The sequence below is a fragment of the Notamacropus eugenii genome, chromosome 2, assembly GCF_028372415.1.
Source record: "Notamacropus eugenii isolate mMacEug1 chromosome 2, mMacEug1.pri_v2, whole genome shotgun sequence".
Classification (NCBI taxonomy): domain Eukaryota; kingdom Metazoa; phylum Chordata; class Mammalia; order Diprotodontia; family Macropodidae; genus Notamacropus; species Notamacropus eugenii.
The window spans coordinates 158841828-158862412 of record NC_092873.1 but is presented as its reverse complement, the minus strand read 5'-3'; the positions used below and the strand labels follow the sequence as shown (position 1 = coordinate 158862412).

Genomic DNA, 20585 nt, shown 5'->3' with positions numbered 1-20585 from the left:
TTTATGTAAGCATTAAATGTTGAAAAAATCAAAGTATTGGCGATTTGCTTCATCATAGTGTAGTTAGCAAAAACTATTGCATATTATTATTCTGTTTTGATTTTTTGTTTTAGTGGGGTATTATATCTATTTTCATTTATGTTGCTGTATGAACAAAATATCAAGAGGAGGCTCTGACCTCATGAATGTTAGCCTTTAAAGTAACATTTTGAAGTTGTTGTTATGTATATCAATAATATTTGTTAGTGTTTTTTCTTGTCACAGCTTTTATTTTTAAATATCTGTAACTTTGCTACTTAACATGTCCTGTGTAACTTTTAGCTTCTAAGATTTTAAGAATTAAGGTCTGTTATTAAGGTTTCAAATCACGATAGTCATACCTGTATTTGACATGTTTTTAAAAATTATTTGCCTTTTATTACATATCATTTAATCAAATTGTAAAGTAATACTGTTGTTTGCTTTCTGTTTAATGTACTTTTGCTTATTCAGGAGCACTCAGAAAAGAGGAGAATCATTTGGCATCAGCAAAATAGGCAGCAAAATCAAAGGCGTCTTCAAGAGCGCCACGATGGAGGGGGCTGTGCTGCCTAACTATGGTCTGACTGAGGGCGAGGATGACTTTGTGAGTACATGTGCTTTAATTGATGAATGTGCATCTGATTTCTGATTTGCTGCAGTAGATAAATCTAGATTTACCACTATTTTACAATTTCTTCTCTTATTCCATAGTTTTTTCTTTTGTTATTAGCATTTTGCTAGTTAATCTTGCTTTACTAACAATACCAGGCACAATGCCATGTCTGTACTAAATGCTTGACAGATGCCTCTTGAATTGATTTTACTTTTGTGACTAAGGCAGAAAGTTATCTACTAATTTCTAGATGACAGGACATTAAAGAACAAATCACATGGTTAATGTGACCCAAAAACTTTTTTTTTTTGCTTTCAAGAGGCAAGGCATTGTTTCTATGATGTTGACATAGCTTGCTATCTTTACATGTAACTCATTCTATTTTTAGCAACTATTTTTCTCAAGTGCAAATAATTGCATCATAAGCCAGATCAGTAAATCTTATTATTTTTTTGTTACATAGCATAAATATAGAACAATTTTTAGTAATAGAATTAAGTTAACAATGAAATTTCATCAGAGTTGAGGGGAAGTCCAATGTGAATTAATGAAAAGTACATATTATAGAGTATTCTTAAAGAAGCACAGTTTTACATTTTATGGTTGCTTGAATTACTGCAAGTAGAAAGTTTCCTAAGAGTCTTCTTTTGACTGCCTAAATAACTAATTTGAAACTAGAAACTTCTGTTGCATTCAGAAATGTACTAAAGCCTTGAAAAACAGTTGGATCACCATTCATTCAATAAATGTTTGTTATATTTGTAGTATATGCACTATGCTAAACAGTGAGAGATACAAAAATAAGTGATATTTCCTGTTTTCAGGGAGTTCATAACAGAATAGGCTAGCATTTCAATTACTGCAATCAGTTCTGTCCTCTACATTTAATTTTTTTTAAAATTTATTTTTAATTTATTTATTTAACTTTTATCATTCATTTCCACAAAATTTTGGGTTCCAAATTTTTTCCCCATTTCTCCCCTCCCCCCCACCCCAAAACGCCGAGCATTCTAATTGCCCCTATCACCAATCTGCCCTCTCTTCTAACATCCCTCCCTTCCCTTATCCCCATCTTCTCTTTTGTCCTGTAGGGCAAAATAACTTTCTATACCCCATTCCCTGTATTTCTTATTTTCTAGTAGCAAGAACAGTACTCAACAGTTGTTCCCAAAACTTTGAGTTCCAAGTTCTCTTCATCCCTCCCTCTCCACCCATTCCCTTTGGGAAGGCAAGCAATTCAATATAGGCCATATCTGTGTAATTTTGCAAATGACTTCTATGATTGTCGTGTTGTGTAAGACTAACTATATTTCCCTCCATCCTATCCTGCCCCCCATTGCTTCTATTCTCTCTTTTGATCCTGTCCCTCCCCAAGAGTGTTGACTTCAGATTGCTCCCTTCTCCCATTGCCCTCCCTTCCATCATCCCCCCCACTCTGCTTATCCCCTTCTCCCCCACTTTTCTGTGTTGTAAGATAGGTTTTCATACCAAAATGAGTGTGCATTTTATTCCTTCCTTTAGTGGAATGTGATGAGAGTAAACTTCCTGTTTTTCTCTTACCTCCCCTCTTTTTCCCTCCACTAAAAAGTCTTTTGCCTGCCTGTTTTATGAGAGATAATTTGCCCCATTCCATTTCTCCCTTTCTCCTCCCACTATATTTCTCTCTCACTGCTTAATTTCATTTTTTTAAGATATGATCCCATCCTATTCAATTCACTCTGTGCTCTCTGTCTCTGTGTGTGCACACGTGTGTGTGTGTGTGTGTGTGTGTGTGTGTAATCCCACCCAGTACCCAGATACTGAAAAGTTTCAGGAGTTACAAATATTATCTTTCCATGTAGGAATGTAAACAGTTCAACTTTAGTAAGTCCCTTATGACTTCTCTTTGCTGTTTACCTTTTCATGCTTCTCTTGATTCTTGTGTTTGAAAGTCAGATTTTCTTTTCAGCTCTGGTCTTTTCATCAAGAATGCTTGAAAGTCCTCTATTTCATTGAAAGACCATTTTTTCCCCTGAAGTATTATACTCAGTTTTGCTGGGGAGGTGATTCTTGGTTTTAGTCCTAGTTCCTTTGACTTCTGGAATATCCTATTCCACGCCCTTCCATCCCTTAATGTAGAAGCTGCTAGATCTTGTGTTATCCTGATTTTATTTCCACAATACTTGAATTGTTTCTTTCTAGCTGTTTGCAATATTTTCTCCTTGACCAGGGAACTCTGGAATTTGGCCACAATGTTCCTGGGAGTTTCTCTTTTTGGATTTCTTTCAGGCGGTGATCAGTGGATTCCTTGAATACTTATTTTGCCCTCTGGTTCTAGAATCTCAGGGCAGTTTTCCTTGATAATTTCATGAAAGATGATGTCTAGGCTCTTTTTTTGATCCTGGCTTTCAGGTAGTCCCATAATTTTTAAATTGTCTCTCCTGGATCTATTTTCCAGGTCAGTTGTTTTTTCCAATGACATATTTCACATTCTCTTCCATTTTTTCATTCTTTTGGTTTTGTTTTATGATTTCTTGGTTTCTCATCAAGTCATTAGCCTCCATCTGTTCCATTCTAATTTTGAAAGAACTATTTTCTTCAGTGAGCTTTTGGACCTCCTTTTCCATTTGGCTTATTCTGCTTTTTAAAGCATTCTTCTCCTCACTAACTTTTTGAACCTCTTTTGCCAATTGAATTAGCTTATTTTTCAAGGTGTTATTTTCTTCAGCATTTTTTTGGGTCTCCTTTAGTAAGGTGTTGACCTGCTTTTCATGCTTTTCTTGCATCTCTCTCATTTCTCTTCCCAGTTTTTCCTCCACCTCTCTAACTTGATTTTCAAAATCCTTTTTGAGCTCTTCCATGGCCTGAGCCCAGTGAATATTTCTTTTGGATGTGTGGGATACAGAAGCCTTGAATTCTATGTCTTTCCCTGATGGTAAGCATTGTTCTTCCTCATCAGAAAGATTGGGAGGAGATATCTGTTTACCAAGAAAGTAACCGTCTATGGTCTTTCCCTTTTCTGGGCATTTTTCCAGCCAGTGACTTGACTTCTGAGTTTCCTTTCCACACCAACTTGCCACCAGATCCACCCAGCTAGTGCTTGGGCTCTGAGATTCAAATGCTGCTTCCCAGCCTCAGGGCTTTTGGCGGGGGCAGGGCTGCTATTCGGTGTGAGATTAAGTCCAGGTGCTCAGGTCAGCCGACCCACGAGCCTCAGTTCCCTCAGGGGGTTTATGCTGAGACCTTCAACAATGGATCCAGGCTCCTGCCTGCTCTGGGAGCCCCTGCCACCTCCGCTTCTGCCTCCCAAGGGGGCCTGAATTATGGGGACACCCTGATCCCCTCTTGGCTGGCCGAAAAGACCCCTCACTGACCTGTGTGTGGAGGGACTTGTGCAGCCGCTGGAGATTCTGTCCCTGAAGCCTGCTCAGATCCGCTCCTCTTGGTGCCACGCGGCCAAGGCAGGACTGGGCTCTGCTCTGGGTCCGGGGCACGATGGATCTTTCGGGTCAGTTTTTCAGGTCTCTCTGGAACAGATATTTCCTCTGCTCCATTGTCTGTGGCTTCTGCTGCTCCAGAATTTGTTGGGAGTTCTTCTTTACAGGTATTTTATGGGCTGTGGGTTCAGAGCTAGCATATGTGTATCTTTCTACTCCACCATCTTGGCTCCTCCCCCTTTTTCTGTCCTCTACATTTAATGAAGGACATTAGTAATGTGGTCAGTGTCAAAAATGGGGTTATTAGAATGGTGAAGAACATTTGGGATCGTGTTTTTTTTTTTATTTTTATTTTTTATTAATTTATTTGTTTTCAGTTTTCTACAGTCACTTCCATAAGTCTTAGATTTTCTCCCCCTCCTTTCCCAAGACAGCATGCAATCTTATATGACTTCTATACGTACATTCTTATTAAGCACATTTTCACATTAGTCATGTTGTATAGTGGAATTAAAATGGATGGGGGAAACCATCAGAAAAAACAAACCAAAACATTACATGAGAGAAAATATTCTGCTTCATTCTGTGTTCCAATTCCATAGTTCTCTCTCTGCATGTGGATGGCAATTTGCCTTAAGAATTCTTTGGGAGTGTTGGAGGTCCTTGCATTTCTGTGAAGGGCTAAGTCTACCAGAAAAATTCTTCACACACTGTGGTTGTTGCTGTGTACAATGTTCTCCTGGTTCTGCTCCTTTCACTCAGCATCGGTTCATATCAGTCCTTCCAAGTCTCTCTGAAGTCTTCCTGTTTGTCATTTCTTATAGCACAATAATATTCCATTACATTCATATACCACACCTTGTTCAGCCATTCCCCATTTGATGGGCATCTCCTTGATTTCTAGATTTTGGCCACCACAAAGAGAGCTGCTATAAATATTTTTGTACATGTGGGACCCTTTCCCATGATCTCTTTGGGATACGGTCCTAAAAGCAACATTTCTGGGTCAAAGGGTATGCACATTTTTGTAGCCCTTTGGGCATCATTCCAAATTGCTCTCTAGAATGATTGGATCAGCTCACAGCTCCACCAACAACGAATTAGTGTTCCACCTCTCCCACATCTTCCATCATGTTAGTTAATCTGATAGGTGTGATGTGGTACCTCAGAGTTATTTTGATTTGAATCTCTCTAATCAATAGTAATTTAGAGCATTTTTTCATATGACTATAGATAGCTTTAATTTCTTCCTCTGAAAACTGTCTGTTCATATCCTTTGACCGTTTATCCATTGAGGAATGACTTGTATTCATATATATTTGACTCAGTTCTCTATATATTTTAGAAACGAGACCTTTATCACAGGCACTTGTTGCCAAAACTTTTTCTCAGTTTTCTGCTTCTCTCCTAATCCTGGTTGCATTGGGTTTGTTTGTGCAAAAACTTTTCAATTTAATGTAATCAAAATTATCCATTTTGCACTTCATCATGTTCTCTTTCTCTTGTTTGGTCATGAATTTCTCCATTCTCCACAAGTCTGGCAAATACAATATTCCTTGCTCTCCTGATTTGTTTATAGTATCAACCTTTATACCTAGATCATGTATCCATTTGGACTTTATTTTAGTGCACGGTGTCAGACATTGGTCGTTGCCCAGTTTCTGCCACACTGTTATTCAGTTTTCCCCGCAGTTTTTGTCAGACAGTGAGTTCTTACCCCAGAAGCTGGGGTCCTTGGGTTTATCAAACAGTAGACTGCTGCAATCATTGACTACTGTGTCTTGAGTACCTAACCTATTCCACTGGTCTACCTCTCTATTTCTTAGCCCATACCAAGTGGTTTTGATGATTCCTGCTTTATAATACAATTTGAGATCTGGTAGGGCTAGGCCACCTTCCCTAGCACTTCTTTTCGTTAATTCCCTTGATATTCTGGACCTTTAGTTCTTCCAGATGAATTTTGATATTATTTTTTTCTAACTCTAGAAAATAATTTTCTGGTAGTTTGATTGGTATGGCACTGAATAAGTAAATTAATTTAGGTAGAAATGTCATTTTTATTATATTAGCTCAGCCTACCCACGAGCAATTGGTGTTTTTCCAATTACTTAGATCTGACTTTATTTGTGGGAAAAGGGTTTTGTAATTGTATTCATATAGTCCCTGGGTTTTTTTTTGGCAGGTAGGCTCCCTGATATTTTATACTGTCTATCGTAGCTTTAAATGGGATTTCTCTTTCTATCTCTTGCTTTCGGGCTTTATTAGTAATATATAGAAATGCAGATGATTTATGTGGGTTTATTGAGGCCATATTTTACAAGGATCAGTTGAAGGGCTTAGGGATTTTTCACTTGGAGGAGGAGAAATGAAGGGAATAGAAAGTCTAGGTTAGCTGTCCCCAAGTTTTTGAAGGGTAGTCACAGGAAACAGGGATTAAACTTCTGATATTTGGCTCAAAAGGGCCGTACCTGCACAATGAGTAGAATTATAGAGGGACAAATTTGGGCTCCATGTAGGTAGAACTTCCTGATAATTAGGGATATCCAAGCATGGATTGGTTTCTTGAGCAGATGAGTTCCTTCTTACTAGATAACAAGTATCTAATTGTTGGAGATGTTTTAGAGAGCATTCTCAAGTAGGGATACCTCCTCTTGAAAGCCAAAAAAAATAAAAATAAAAAAGTTTTGAAGTCATATTAATTGTGGAGCTTCTTTTTAGTGCTCTGTTACCTAGAGAATAATAGGTGTCTTGCCTTAGTAAGTTAATTAAAATCAATTCAGTAAACATTGAACATCTAGGATATACAGGGCATTGTACCTAACATTCAGGCTTAGCAAACCAAAATTAACCAACAATGGACTAATTTCTGAAATCCCTTACAATTCTGAATGTCTACTTTTCTAGTAGATTAAAGACGACATTTAAACAAATGTAATACAAAAATGGTTTGACTCTCATCACAAAAGAAAGTTAAGGCTATTCTGCAAGTGTTTGTTTCTTCTCAGAATATTCCCTTACTATCAGACTTTTAGCTAACTTTTTGTGTTCATCTGGGACTTCATTTTTCTCCCTGCCAGTTAATGCCATGTTTTGAATTGGAGTCAGTAGCTCCACACATGTGGCTCATACTGCATTCACATCAGAATTTCTTGGGGACAAGTTTCAGAAACATAAAAATTAAACTTTCAGGACTTGATGTTGGAACTAGGTGCACAGTGGATAGAGCATTGGATCTGTATTCATGAAGATCTCAGTTCAGATCCCACCTTAAGACGCTTACTAGTTGTGTGACCATAAGCAAGTCACTTAACCTTTGTCTGCTTCAGTTTCTTTAGCCTTAAAATGGTCATAAGCACCTATCTTATCTCTTAGGATTGTTATAAGGGTAAAATAAAATATTTGAAAAGTGCTTTGTAAACGTGAAAGCTCTATGTAAATGTTATCTGTTCTTAGTAACTATTTCCTGCTGCCCCCTGTAGTAAGAAATCATGAAAAGCAAGCCCTGACCTTTTAGGAGAAGTTGGAAAAACTGGACATTGTTGGGGGAAGAAACCAACAGAAAACAAGCATCATGTTGTGCAATGCTCTTCTTTTCTGGAGTCTAGAAAATCATCATCCTTCAAGGCTTGTGAGTGCTGTACTGGCACCAAAGTCAAATTTTTCAGTATCTTGATTATAAGGAATGTACCTCCAGAGGCATATTAAAAAGCTCCTTTTTAGTTCTACTGAAAATATTAAGGAATAATATTTTCTCTATCCTAAAACCCTCTTCATCTTAGGAAAACATGTAAAACGTTCAGAACAAAAGCTAAAATATAAAGAGAAATGGTTCTTGTCTAGTTAAGATCATTGCCTTCCCTGATGTCCTATTGTCCTTTGACCCCCTTGAGGGAAGTACCTTCTTTTTTAGAATGGATTAAAATATTGAGTTTTAGGAGGAAACCTTTGAAGGTTAAAAGAAGGAATTGGGTAGTTCTGGTTGAAGATTGTGACTAACTTTGATGATTATAGTTCTGGAATGTTAGCCCCCGCATTGTATTTTAATATTATCATTTTCCCTCTTCAAGATTTCTCTAAGTATTTCCCTCAGTTGTTTTGGATTATGGAGATGTCCAAGGACTTAGACGGGGGAAGAAATGGACTATACCAGTTTGACCATTTCTTCTTCTAAACTAGAAATGCTTGGGTATAGAATAATGTCAAGTTAATAAAGTTTGTTTCTGATAGACCCATTTGTAAATCACTGTGTGCAGTATTAATATTTTTCTTTGATACTTCAACACTGTACTCAGCTTTTTTGAGGAGTCTTTTAAGTCCATATTGCACTTTTCCTATTAAATTGCAACCTCTTTGATGACAAGGGCAGTGTTGGTTTTTTTTTTATCTTCGTATTCTCAGTTCCTATAACAGTTCCTATGTCTTTTACGTAGTAAACTGCTAAGTATTTCTTAAATTTAATCCATGGCATTTCTCATTGCTTACTGTCTGGCTCCAATATTATTCATTGCAGTGGACCTCAATTTACAGAAGAGTTCCCTAAAGGCTTGGCTGCTTGCCAGCAGGGAAACTGGTTATTTTTTCCCTTGTCAATGGATGATTCTTTCAAAAAAAAAAAAAAATCAATGTTTCCTTCTCATGGCATAGCTAATTAAGGCTTGACTTTATGTAGCACTTCAGTAGTATAGTCATTTACTTACTATCCTAAGTGAGCTGAATTTATTAAAGTTTTTAGAGCTAATTTGATAGAATGTAAATTTTTTTAATGAAATTAAGCACCAGCAAACATCTCATTTCAGTATGCAAAGAACAGAAAAGACAGTAATAGCATATGAAGTTTTGAATTACCATGGCATTTTATGGTACATGCCTAGTAAATGGTGCAGACTGTAAGTGCTATCAGAATTGACAGGAACATGATTGATCACTTTGGACTGAAGTGATCAGAGATGAATTTGTAGAGGCATACCAGTACATGCCAAATAACCCTCTGAAAATCGGTCATTCTGACTAACAGTGACTCTGGAAGACAATATATAAAGGAAGAGAAGAAAAGGTAGCTGGCTCATTTCTGTCATGTGCAGATATTTCAGATTCCATTTGTAAAAAACTTTTTTGAGTTTATGTGGAATGACTCTAAAGTGTGTGTGTGTGTGTTTTTTTAAACAGACATACCATGACTTATATATTCACACACTAGTTGACTTTGAGGTTAGTTGCTTTTTGAAGTTATACAATTTTTCCAGAAATGGTACCATTGCTTAAAACATTTTTGGAATTCTTCTAGATTTACTTTCAGAATCAGACTATGATTTGCCCCCAAAAAATCAGTCTCATGTTGTAGCTGGACTTCATTTTTTGCCTTCACATTCTTTAGATGTGGCATGAAATATCTTTTGGTGGTCTATAAAAATCAAATCTACTTTCCAAGGATTCAGGTTTGTAGTGTGGGAGACTAGTTGAAAGAATTTGCTTCATCCTGAAAGACAATTCCAAAAAGAAGAGTGCTAAAGCTGCTTGTTCAAGGACAGTGTAATTGGGATAAGAGTGTAGCCTTGCAAGGGAATGACTTTGGAGGATACAACACTCATTTCAGTGTAATAACTGTTCATTAAAAAACGAAGACACCTTTCATTATAGTTGTAAGCTGTAGTTTTAACTGAACCAAGTCATGTTAACATCACTTTCATTTTTCGTTGTAGATTGAAGAAGGTATTGTTGTGATGGAAGATGACTCACCAGTAGAGGCTGTTAGCACCCCCAGTACTCCCCGAAATCTTGCTGCATGGAAAATAAGTATCCCATATGTGGACTTTTTTGATGATCCCTCCTCTACTGACAGGAAGGAGAAAAAGGAGAGAATTCCTGTATTTTGTATTGATGTTGAGAGGAATGATAGAAGAGCAGGTGGGAACCATTATATAAATAAATAACATTTCTTAAAAGCTAAGTGGAATTGTTCTTCTGTTCTTCTCCTGCCATTTATCAGGCATTAATGAGCATATTGTGCCAGTTGTAATAGTTCGATATTGATCCATGTTTAAAAAAAAATGTAATAATGCCTTTAGTTCCAGTACAAAAAAAAAATACAAAAGTGTGAAGTCTTATTTGTCTTGTCAGTCATTATTTTTTGGGCCCAGAATCTACTGAATAGCTTAGCATTCTATAGGATTGTAGTTATCCTTTATTTTTTTTTAAAAAAAGGAGCTTATTGTTATTGTCATCAGTTATTTAGCATATGTCATATATTGACTCTGTACAGGATTTGATTTAAAAGACATTCCTGCTTACCAACTGTTTGTAATGTAATTATAGTTGATGGGACGTAGTCAGATACATATATGTTTTTTAAAGCTTATCTATTTTGCTCTCTATTTTCTTTTTGATTGTTTTAGATTCTGAGGGCAAACAGCAACCACAGCAGGATAAGCAACTTGCACCCCGGACTTGGTCCAAGATTGGGGTTGTCATTGTAAACAAAAGCACTTCAGAGTCATTCAAGTTTTGGCTAAGGGAGGGCAGCAGGAGAGTAAGTTGGAGATTAGGGAGACTCCCCCTCCTTCTAGAGGCATCAGCTTACCTGGTTTTCTCTAAAGCTGCTTGTGGCCAGAAGGTGCAGTGTGGATCTGAAGAAGGAAGGGGTCCCAGACTAGTTGGATCCTGACTCTTGACAGTGGCCCCAGTCCCCAACTGTCCTACGTAGTCTGGAAGTGCGTTCCTGAGGCGGTGCTGCTCAACTTGCTGTTGTTGCTCTTCCCCCTCAGCGTTTTCTCCAGCATGTGTTTTGAGCCATTGAAAGTGTTGCACTTGATTCCCACTAGGAATGGAACTGCTTGTGTCTATTTTTCTGCACCTTCTGTAGATTGGGATTTAAAGAGGTAGGAGGGATTGGAAAGAGATAGGCATGAGTGAGACAGATACTGGATTCTGCTCCCTTATCTGCATAATACTTTAACTATGGCTCCTACTACTGCTTACCTTGCTTTTTTGGAAGTTACCTAAAACTTTTTAGTTACAAATCTTTGCCATTAGAATTTTACATAAGATATAAGAATTTATTTCCCTTATTAAAAACAATTTTCAATTACTGTGTTTAATAATCATATCAAATTAATTAAATTAAGTAATTGTTCATACTATTATTTACACTTTTGATGATTTTAACACTTCATGCTTTTTATTTTTAATGAGTAACATTAAAAAAGTCTAAAAAAATTTAGACTTTTGAAGAACTAGTATACATTTTTATTTTATTTTTTCCTGTAGTTTAGTAAGCTTTATTGCTAAACTCATGCTCTATTTCCTGTAAATAAAGTTCCAGGTAACTGAAAAAAACTAACCCTAGGATATTCATATATATATATTTCATATCTATAGCAATATAAATACTTTCTAGCAAGCTAAAACCTAAATTAAATATCTTAAAGCTCATCCATAACTGTTTTGGGAACAATAATAATAACTGGCCTTTATATAACACTTTAACATTTGCAGAACACTTTTCAAATATCTCATTTTATCCTTTTACCGACCTGAGAAACCTGGGAGGTTGGTGCTATTATTATCCCCATTTTATAGATGAGGAAATTGAGGAACACAGATGTTAACTGATTTGTCAAGGGCCAGATAGTATGCTTCTAAGATAGGATTTGAACTCCTGATTATAGGCCCAATATGCTACCTAGCAACTGCCAATACTACTCATACTTACTTTATATTCAATGCAGTTATTCTGTTTGGGGGAATATTATTTGACTTAAATTCAAATCTGTGTAATAAGTATAGCACATAGTATGTTTCTACTATAATAAAATGCCTTGAGAGAAAATTTAATGAACTGAAAAAGCACATTAAAACTAGCCATTAGAAGACATGGCCTGCCATTAACTCACTTTATGTGAGTCACTTAGCTTGACTCACAGGTTTCACAGTCACAGTTTCCTTATCTCTAAAGTGAGGTGGGTTGGGTGTTATTTTCATTTGCCACAATATTATATGATTCTAAATATGTTGCTATCTCAAGCCATAAAACTTATGAAATCTCTAAATGTATCATCTCCTTAGAGAGCTACATTTTAAAATCTAAATCAAATCATATAATTCCTTAAGGTCTCTTCCAATGTTGTAATTTTATAATAGAATATATATATGTGTGTGTGTGTGTGTACATATACAATATAAAACTCATGAATTGATTAATTAGTTATATCAGTAGCTAAATTATTTTAAATTCAGTTAGAGTTGAAGGAATATCAATAGTAGGGTAAAAAGAATAACTTTATCAAGTATTTTTGGTATATTTGTTGTCTTACAACCACTGCTTTTATTTTACACCTTCTCACGAAGCAGAAAATCTTTCTTATTTGGTGTTTATATATTTTTCAGTCGGTCATGAACCTGAGCATTGGTCTGTCTACAGAAGATACCTGGAATTCTATGTTCTTGAATCAAAACTAACAGAATTTCATGGTATGTTACTCCTTTTTTCATTTCAAGGTCTTTATTCCTATAGATATCATGATAATTTGGGGGTATGAAATTTATGACTTTATATAACTCTGCCTCATTTTAAAGAAGAAAAAAAATGAGATACTGTTGTCAAACTATATGTAACATATGTATGTTATATATATATTTAGTACATATATAATTTACCACCATGTATAGATAGGTGTGTATACATTCATATATAGTTATTATTTTCAGTGAGAATTTTGGCGGATATGGCTGGAAATGTTTGATTTAGCTTTTAAATGGCTTTTGAATATTTATATTGAAACAAAAAAATATATATTTGGATTATATTGTTAGATCACCTTTTGGATGTGATAGCGACAATTAGTATTTTACTTCAGGAGAAAGTGGCAAAGAAAAAACACTTTTTCTTTTAACGTAAGAGTTAGGAAAAATCTTCAAAGGAAAGGAGGCTGAAGCTCTGTGGTGATGAACTGGGTTGAGTTTCCAACATTCTGTCTTCTACCTCCTTGCATGGTTTCCTGTGCCTGTCTACTTTCTCATCTCTGCCTTTCAGATTCCTTTCTTTGAGGCTTAGCTCAAGTGCCTTTACATTTCTAGATAGTCTCAAACTGAAGGAGTTCTCTCACTCTTTGTATTTTTCTAAAATTCTTGATTGAGAATTTGTAAGGAATGCTCAAAGGATTTCAAGACCTCACTCTACAGTCACCAAATTAGACTGAGCTATTGACTTTCAGGGAGGGTCCTCTTCGCTCCTCACAGCCTTGCATCATTTCCTTTTCTGCCTCTTTTACTCAGCAACTCTTCTGCTATGTGATTGGGAGAGGGAATTTCATCTCTACCTGTGATTCTTTCTACTGGACCAGAACAAGATTGGAATCCAATTTACTCTTATTCTGGGCTTAAATCCCTAAGAGTAGCCTTATTTTGAATATTTTAGTTTGTTACTATATCCCTCACTTGATACCAGTGAAATGTAATTTATTGTATTTGGAATCTTTAGGAAACGTAGTCTACATCATCTCATACTGATCCTCTTCCATCCTCTCCTAGCACATCATCACCCTAGCTCAGGCCCTTATAACCTTTCCAATAGACTCTTACAGTAACCTCCTAATGGGCCTCCATGCCTTCAGTTCCACTGTTCTCTTACCCAGCCTTCCTAGAGCTGCCAAAGTGATTTTCCATAAGCAGAGATTTGACGTTCACTCCCCTTTTCAGTAAATTTCAGTGGTACGCTTCTGCCTGTAGGAACAAATGTAATCTCATCTGGCTTTTAAGACCCTTCAGGATCTTTCCATGACTTACCTTTCTAGCCTTAAGGTTCATTACTCTTCTGTGCCCGGCACACAATAGGTACTTAGTAAATGCTTGTTGATACATTTCTGCTTGCCTTCTTGCTGATCATTATATTTCATCTCCCATCTTTTCAGTAATTATCCTTCATGCCTGTCTTATACCAGATATCTCTTTGTATATCTCCCCTCTGTGTCAGTGTTGTACTCCTCTGTGGGTTTGGCCCTCTAACCTGCTTTTAAACAGCCATCTCTAGAGATAGACTAGCATTACAGGGTCACATTCCCATTTTCTCCTAGAGATTGCTCTGGTGAGGGGAAATACACTCTCCTTATTCACCACTCTAGTCTATCCAAAGTATTTTCTACCTAAGCAACCAGACATTCACAAGGCAACACATCTGCACAGTATGATATTGATAAAATTGTGGCCACTTCTTTTTACACCTCATTGATTCACTATCTCACTCACCATAGCAGCTTTTCCAAACATTTTTATCTCTCTTCAAACCTCCCATGGCTTCCCTTTCTCCCTCACCCACCCTCATTGGAGAATCTTATAAAATTGAGGCCATTTGTTGAGAGCTCCCTCTCCTTCCCCCCAACCTCTCATGTTACTTAGATGACTTCTGCTGTCCTCACCCTTTTATCACATGAAAAGGCAATCCTGCTGTTTGCCAAGTTCTGTTTAAGCACTACCTTCAACATGAAATGTATCCTAATCTCCCAGCTGCCAGTGACACCCCACCCCCAACCTTCCACTGGATATTTATTTTGTATAGACTTACTGATGTATATGTAGTCTTCCTGAGAGAATGAAGGCTCCTCAAAGTTTGGAGGTATTTCATTTTTTGTCTTTTCATGACAGTGGCTGACACATAGTTAGATGCTTAGTAATGCTTATTGATTAATTTTGTAAAAACAGACAAAATATTTAATAGTTACATGAAAGTTGAATTATCTACAGTCTCTTTGAAGAAATATGCTATATAAATATGAAGTGTTATATATATGGATTTTACATCTGAATTATATATACATGTATATAACAGGTGTGGACTTTCTATGGTCAGATATTTGAAAATTACTTTTAAAGAAAAATACAAAATAGTGATAAAATCCTTAATAAATGCTAATTTCAGGTACATTTCCTGATGCTCAGCTTCCTTCCAAGAGGATCATTGGCCCAAAAAACTATGAATTTTTAAAGTCAAAAAGGGAGGAGTTTCAGGAATATCTTCAGGTATATCATCATCATCTGTATTTTCCTAAGAATTAAAAATAAATAGAAAAATTTGTTTATGTGTTTTTGATTTAGTAATGAACAAAGATTAACAATTAACCAAGTTTATTGATTTTCATTTTTTAGATACTTAATTAGCTTTGATATGTTAAAAATTATTTTGCCTGTTTTCATATTCTCTTAACTTTTTATTTTTATAAATCAGTCTTTCATGGATTGTTCCTGCTATCCTTATTTCAGTCTTCCCATATTTCTTATATTTTCATATTTGTCATTTCTTAAGGTAAGATGATAGTCCATTATGTATATATGCCAAAATTTGGTCAACCATTGGATGCATAGATTCTTTCCAAAGGGAGAGGGAGGGAGGAAAAGAGAACATTATTAAAGAGATTCTTATTGTATAATTCTGTATTTTCACATGTGGGAGGGAACTTATAAAAATCATCTAGTCCAGATCTCTTGTTTTACTGACAAAGAAAATGAGACCCAGAGAAGTGAAATGGCTTGTGTTAGGTGACACAGCTAGGAGGGCATGGAGAGGGACTAGGGCTTATTTCTAGCTTGGAGTACTGTTTTTGAAAGCAAAATTTAATGTTTGCAACCAAAAACAAAACCTTTCCTGGCTAAGATAAGTATGATCTTATAGAGGAAAAAGTGGACCTTTAATGTAACAGAGAACTTGTAGTATTCTTGACCTGAGATTAGTAGATGTTTAAAAATGCCATTATAAGCAACAGAAGTGTAGAAAGGTAAGTACATTTGAGAACTTGAAGAAAGCATACATTGATGAAGTATTTGTATTCTAATAGGATGAAAACATAAATGTCCCCTCAGAATCCTAATGTCTGATGGAGTAAATAAGGCAGAGAGCATAGGAGTAGTTTTGTTATAGTTTGATCTCGAAAAGTGATGATCCAGCTACCTTTTGAAGATGGCCCACTCTACTTTTAGAAAGCTCTAGTTTGTAAGGAAGTATTTCCTTCTAATAAGCTAAAATCTTCCTCTCTACAGTGTCTGGCATAGCTCCAAAATCTACATTCTGCTACCCCTGGTACAAGTCTAAGCATTCTTTCACATGAGAGCCTCTCAGGTACTTGAGGATAGCTATCATATTCTTCTTCTGTCCTTCTTTCTTCAGTCTAAATATCCCTCACTCATTTTCCTAAATCTCATATAGTATGTATGATTCCAGATCCATTCACCATGTTGATTTAATTTCCTCTGGGTATGTTTTAGCTTGTTAGTATTTTTAAAATAATTAATCAGCAAGCATTTATAAATCATTTAATCTGAGTGCTCTGTGTAAGTTCCTGTGTTAGGTGTTGGGAGTTCATCTGCTGAAGTGAAGCAGTTCTTATCCTCAAGGAGCTATATTCTACTAGGAGGAAAAAGATGTGCTCACAGGGAAGTCAGGGTTGTATAATTACAAAAAATGCACAGTGATGATTGGGGGAGTGGATGGGAACAAGAAAGAACTTAAGGAAATAGTGATTGAGCTTGGTTCTAAAGGGAATTAGGAATGTTGAGGGGTGGCAGTAAGGAAGACTATCGAGATAGTCACAGGATAGTTGTGGTGTAAGTAGAAAGATTCTACCACCTTACCACTTATCATTCTGTCTCCCCTTCAGAGGAGGACATGGTCAACAGTGTTAGACACTGCAGAGATACCAAGAAGTATGAGAACTGAAAAAAATCCATGGAATCCAGTGGATTTAGCAATAGAGAGATTGATCATTGTTGACTTTGTAGAGGACAGTTTCACTGAAGTGATAGGGATGGAAGCCAAATTGCAAGAGAGTGAGAAAGTGGAGTTAGTGAGTGTAGGTAGCTTTTTCTAGGAGTTTGACTGGGAAAGATATGAGAAATAAGACAATAGCTTGAGAAGATGGTAGAGTGAAGGAAGGAGGTTGTTTTTGAAAGATCTGGGCATATTTAAAGATAGCAGTGAAGGAGCCACTTGAAAAGGAAAGATTGAAGGGGATGGAATCAAGAGTACAAAAGAAGGCTTGACATTGGCAAGAAGAACTAGAAGGAGGTAGCACATTTTTTGAGACTGGTTTCCAGACAGTCAGATCTGAATTCAAATCCACCTTCTGATATTCATAATCTTGCACAGTTTGGTTCATCTCTGAACATTAGTTTTTTCATTTATAAAATGTAGTACTTGTAGTACCTACTTAATTAAGTCTAAAATATTGTTTCTTGTTATTTGCTTCTTTCACATTTGGAAGGTGAAATTATTTTTAGGCAAGCCAAAAAGTTATTATCTCTACTTTAGGCAATGGCAGTGTTCAAGTAGATATTTAATTAATTGAAGTTCCCTTCCTCCTTTCGTGTTACTACAATAACATGCCTTTTTTTCTAGCTTGTGATCTGTTTCCTGAGCTTTTTAATTTGTTTCCTTATATAGAAAGCAGAGGAAATGAGAAGGGTAACTACTATTCTGTATCAGATTCAAAACAAGGAGGAATTGTTGAAATAGAAATGATAGGAACTTTAGGAGGCCCTATGTCATTTTAAAATTTGTGTTACAAAATGGGAAGAAAACCAGGCATAGTATGATATGTATCCTAAATTTAGGGAGGGTAGATTTTCAAGTTTTCTTTTAAAAAAGGGGGAGGGGGGAACAGCTAGGTAGCACAGTGGATAGAGCACCAGCCCTTGAGTCAAGAAGGACCTAAGTTCAGATCTGGCCTCAGACATTTACTAGCTGTCTGACCCTGGGCAAGGCACTTAATTTGGATTGCCTAAAAAAAAAGAAAGAAAGAAAAGAAATGGATAGGTGTGCTCCCATGGCCTACAGTCCTCCAGAGGAAGTCAGACCAGGGAAGATGGAAACTTTTCAGAAATGAAGTTCTGAATATATAAAAGGAAGAATATCAGTGACATGAAAAAGGAGGATGATCTACAGAGACTGATGTGAATGCATGGAATTCATTAATCAACACAGTTTTATATCTATATTTTCTTGGCAAAGATACTAAAGTGATTTGCCATTTCCTTCTCCAGCTCATTTTATGGTTGAGGAGCTGAGGTAAGGGTTATACAAAAGTAGTTAGGGTGCTAGTAATTCCCCCCCACTGAAAGTATTCAGGTAAAGATTTGAATAATCACTTGTTGGGCATATTATAGAAATGATTCTTATTCTGGTACAGGTTGGACTCTAATATTTTTGGTTTATGGTTGGTGAACTGTGGTATGTCTGTAGCTGTAGGTTATCGTTAACTATGGTACCTGATCCCTTTTAATGAGTCTTCTCTCACTGTATTGGGAAGAGTCTGGCAGGTTGGCAGTGCCAGGAATTCTCATATTTCTTAAAATTTGGGGTCTAACCTCAAAGGTCTGAAAAGAACTCTTTAGTGAAATTTCTACATTTGTGAAAACTTCAATCTTTCATTTAGTACTTCTTATACTTCTTTCTGGACAGCCAGGTGGCACAATGGATAGAGCACTGAGTTTGGAACCAGGAATACTAATCTTCCTGAGTTCAAATCTGACCTCATCTGGGTGATCCTGGGCAAGTTACTTACCTCTTTTTGCCTCAGTTTCTAATTCTATAAAATGAGCTGGAGAAGGAAATGGCAAACCGCTCCAGTATCTTTGGCAAGAAAACCTCAAATGGGGTCGTGAAGAGTTGGACATGACTGAACAATCACTGAAAAGAACATCATACTCCTTTCTTTTATGTTTTTAATGTTATGTTGAATGTTAAATGCTCTTGTATTATGGAATCCTTTTCTAATCCGTATAATCTCATAATTCATATAACTACTTTTATAAATAAATGTCTGTTTATTCTAAAATCATATTTTGTACTTTGAAACCTATGTATCTGATTTCACTTATCAGCTCTGGTCCTCCAGTTCAAGGTTTCTTAAGCTGGGGTCCATGTCCTTGTCTGTGAATGTGGATGGGAAAAAAATATTGTTTTTTCAGGGTAATTGGTTTCCTTTGTAATACTCTGCATTTTATATATTTACAAACAAGATTCTGAGAAGGGATCCATCTGATTCCTGCCACAGGAGTTCATGAGATAAAAACAGTTAAGATTTCTATTTTAGTTTGTTTAAATGTTTTCTTACAAATATTTGTTTAAAATGCATATGTGTTTATGCTTATTTGAACTTTTTTTCATATCTGCTTTTAAAAAATTTAAATGGTACATAGTTCTCAGAAGCAATAGATTTAGTGAAGAGTTGATCTGGAAGCCAAGAAGCCCTAAATTCAACCTCTGTGATGTATGCCACTGTGATCTTGAGCATATCACTTAATCTCTCTGTGCTCAAAGCATCTCTCTCAAATGATAAATTCCAGAGAAGAGACTGACTTGTATTTGCATAGAGAGTTTCTTTACCTAGACATTCCCTAAACCAATGAAAACACAGATGCAGTCTCTCTTCTCCCTACTGTCCCAAACAAATTCTAGGCAAGACTGTTTGACATTGTTGCTTTTGAAATAACTGGCTTTTATTTTTACGAAAATGTTCTCAGTTGATCTGTTATCTTGTTGATGATCTGTTTCTTGCTGATGATCACCACTTGACGTTTACGTAGCATTTTATTTTTATAAAGCTTTTTTTATAGCTACTTTGATTTTTCCTCAAATAATCCAGAAAGATAAAGGTGCTCTTGGCATTCTCATTTTCTAGGTAACACTGGAAGCAGACCCCTTCCTAGGCTTGTTATGTGTTAGTACAGTAGAATAGGACTGGAACTTTTATGGCACTGAGGCAAACTGCCATTTCCTAAATAGCCTATGTCATTCTGAAATTTTTCTCTAGTTTTTAAGAACTCATTTATAAATTTTTGATTAATTAATGTAATAGCTAAAGTTCTTTCCTCTTTTTGGTTAATTCAAGAAACTTCTGCAACATCCAGAGTTGAGTAATAGCCAACTTCTGGCAGATTTTCTCTCTCCAAATGGTGGTGAGACACAGTTTCTGGATAAGATGCTGCCTGATGTAAATCTTGGTAAGTCAATTAAAATCATTATGTGGCAGGATTAAAATAAGATGGTCCAGTTGATCAGCACTTTATGAAGTACTTTCTGATTTCAGAAGAGAGACAGTATTGATGTAGTAGAAAGAGTACTGACCTTTAAATCTGGAGAGTCTTGGGTGCAAACACTGCCTCAGACACTTATTAGTTCTGAAGGTGAGCAAGTCATGTAACCCCAATCTCATTTTTCTCATTAATAAAATGGTAACATTAGTACATTTAATACCTACTTCACGGAGTTATGAGGAAAGTACCTTATAAGCCTTCAGAGCAAGATATGTCAATTTTAGTAATAGTAATAATTTAACCATTCAACATGAACAAATATATTTAAATCTAGATTCTAGTTATCTTCAAAACTGCATATTACTCCTATGCTTTAGAATTTCTCTAAGTTGCCTATCTACTTCCAGGTGCAGTACCAAATTTTAGAATTAGTACCAAACTTAAGGAGTTTGGGTTCTGATTACATCAACAGTCTGTTCATATCGACCCTTATAAAAATTCAGATCATTTATGGTCTT

General features: G+C 36.1%; 1 protein-coding gene across 11 annotated transcripts in view; it reads left to right on the top strand.

The window, feature by feature from the left end:
- The window catches only part of SNX14 (sorting nexin 14), a 114193-nt gene that overhangs the window by 60590 nt on the left and 33018 nt on the right, over positions 1 to 20585 (top strand). For all 11 annotated transcript variants that reach the window (XM_072642741.1, XM_072642737.1, XM_072642740.1 and 8 more), the window contains 5 exons: positions 493 to 625; positions 9750 to 9954; positions 12433 to 12516; positions 14960 to 15060; positions 19923 to 20034. In XM_072642741.1, coding sequence (XP_072498842.1) covers positions 493 to 625; positions 9750 to 9954; positions 12433 to 12516; positions 14960 to 15060; positions 19923 to 20034 — 635 coding nt within the window. The remainder of the gene's footprint in view (positions 1 to 492; positions 626 to 9749; positions 9955 to 12432; positions 12517 to 14959; positions 15061 to 19922; positions 20035 to 20585) is intronic.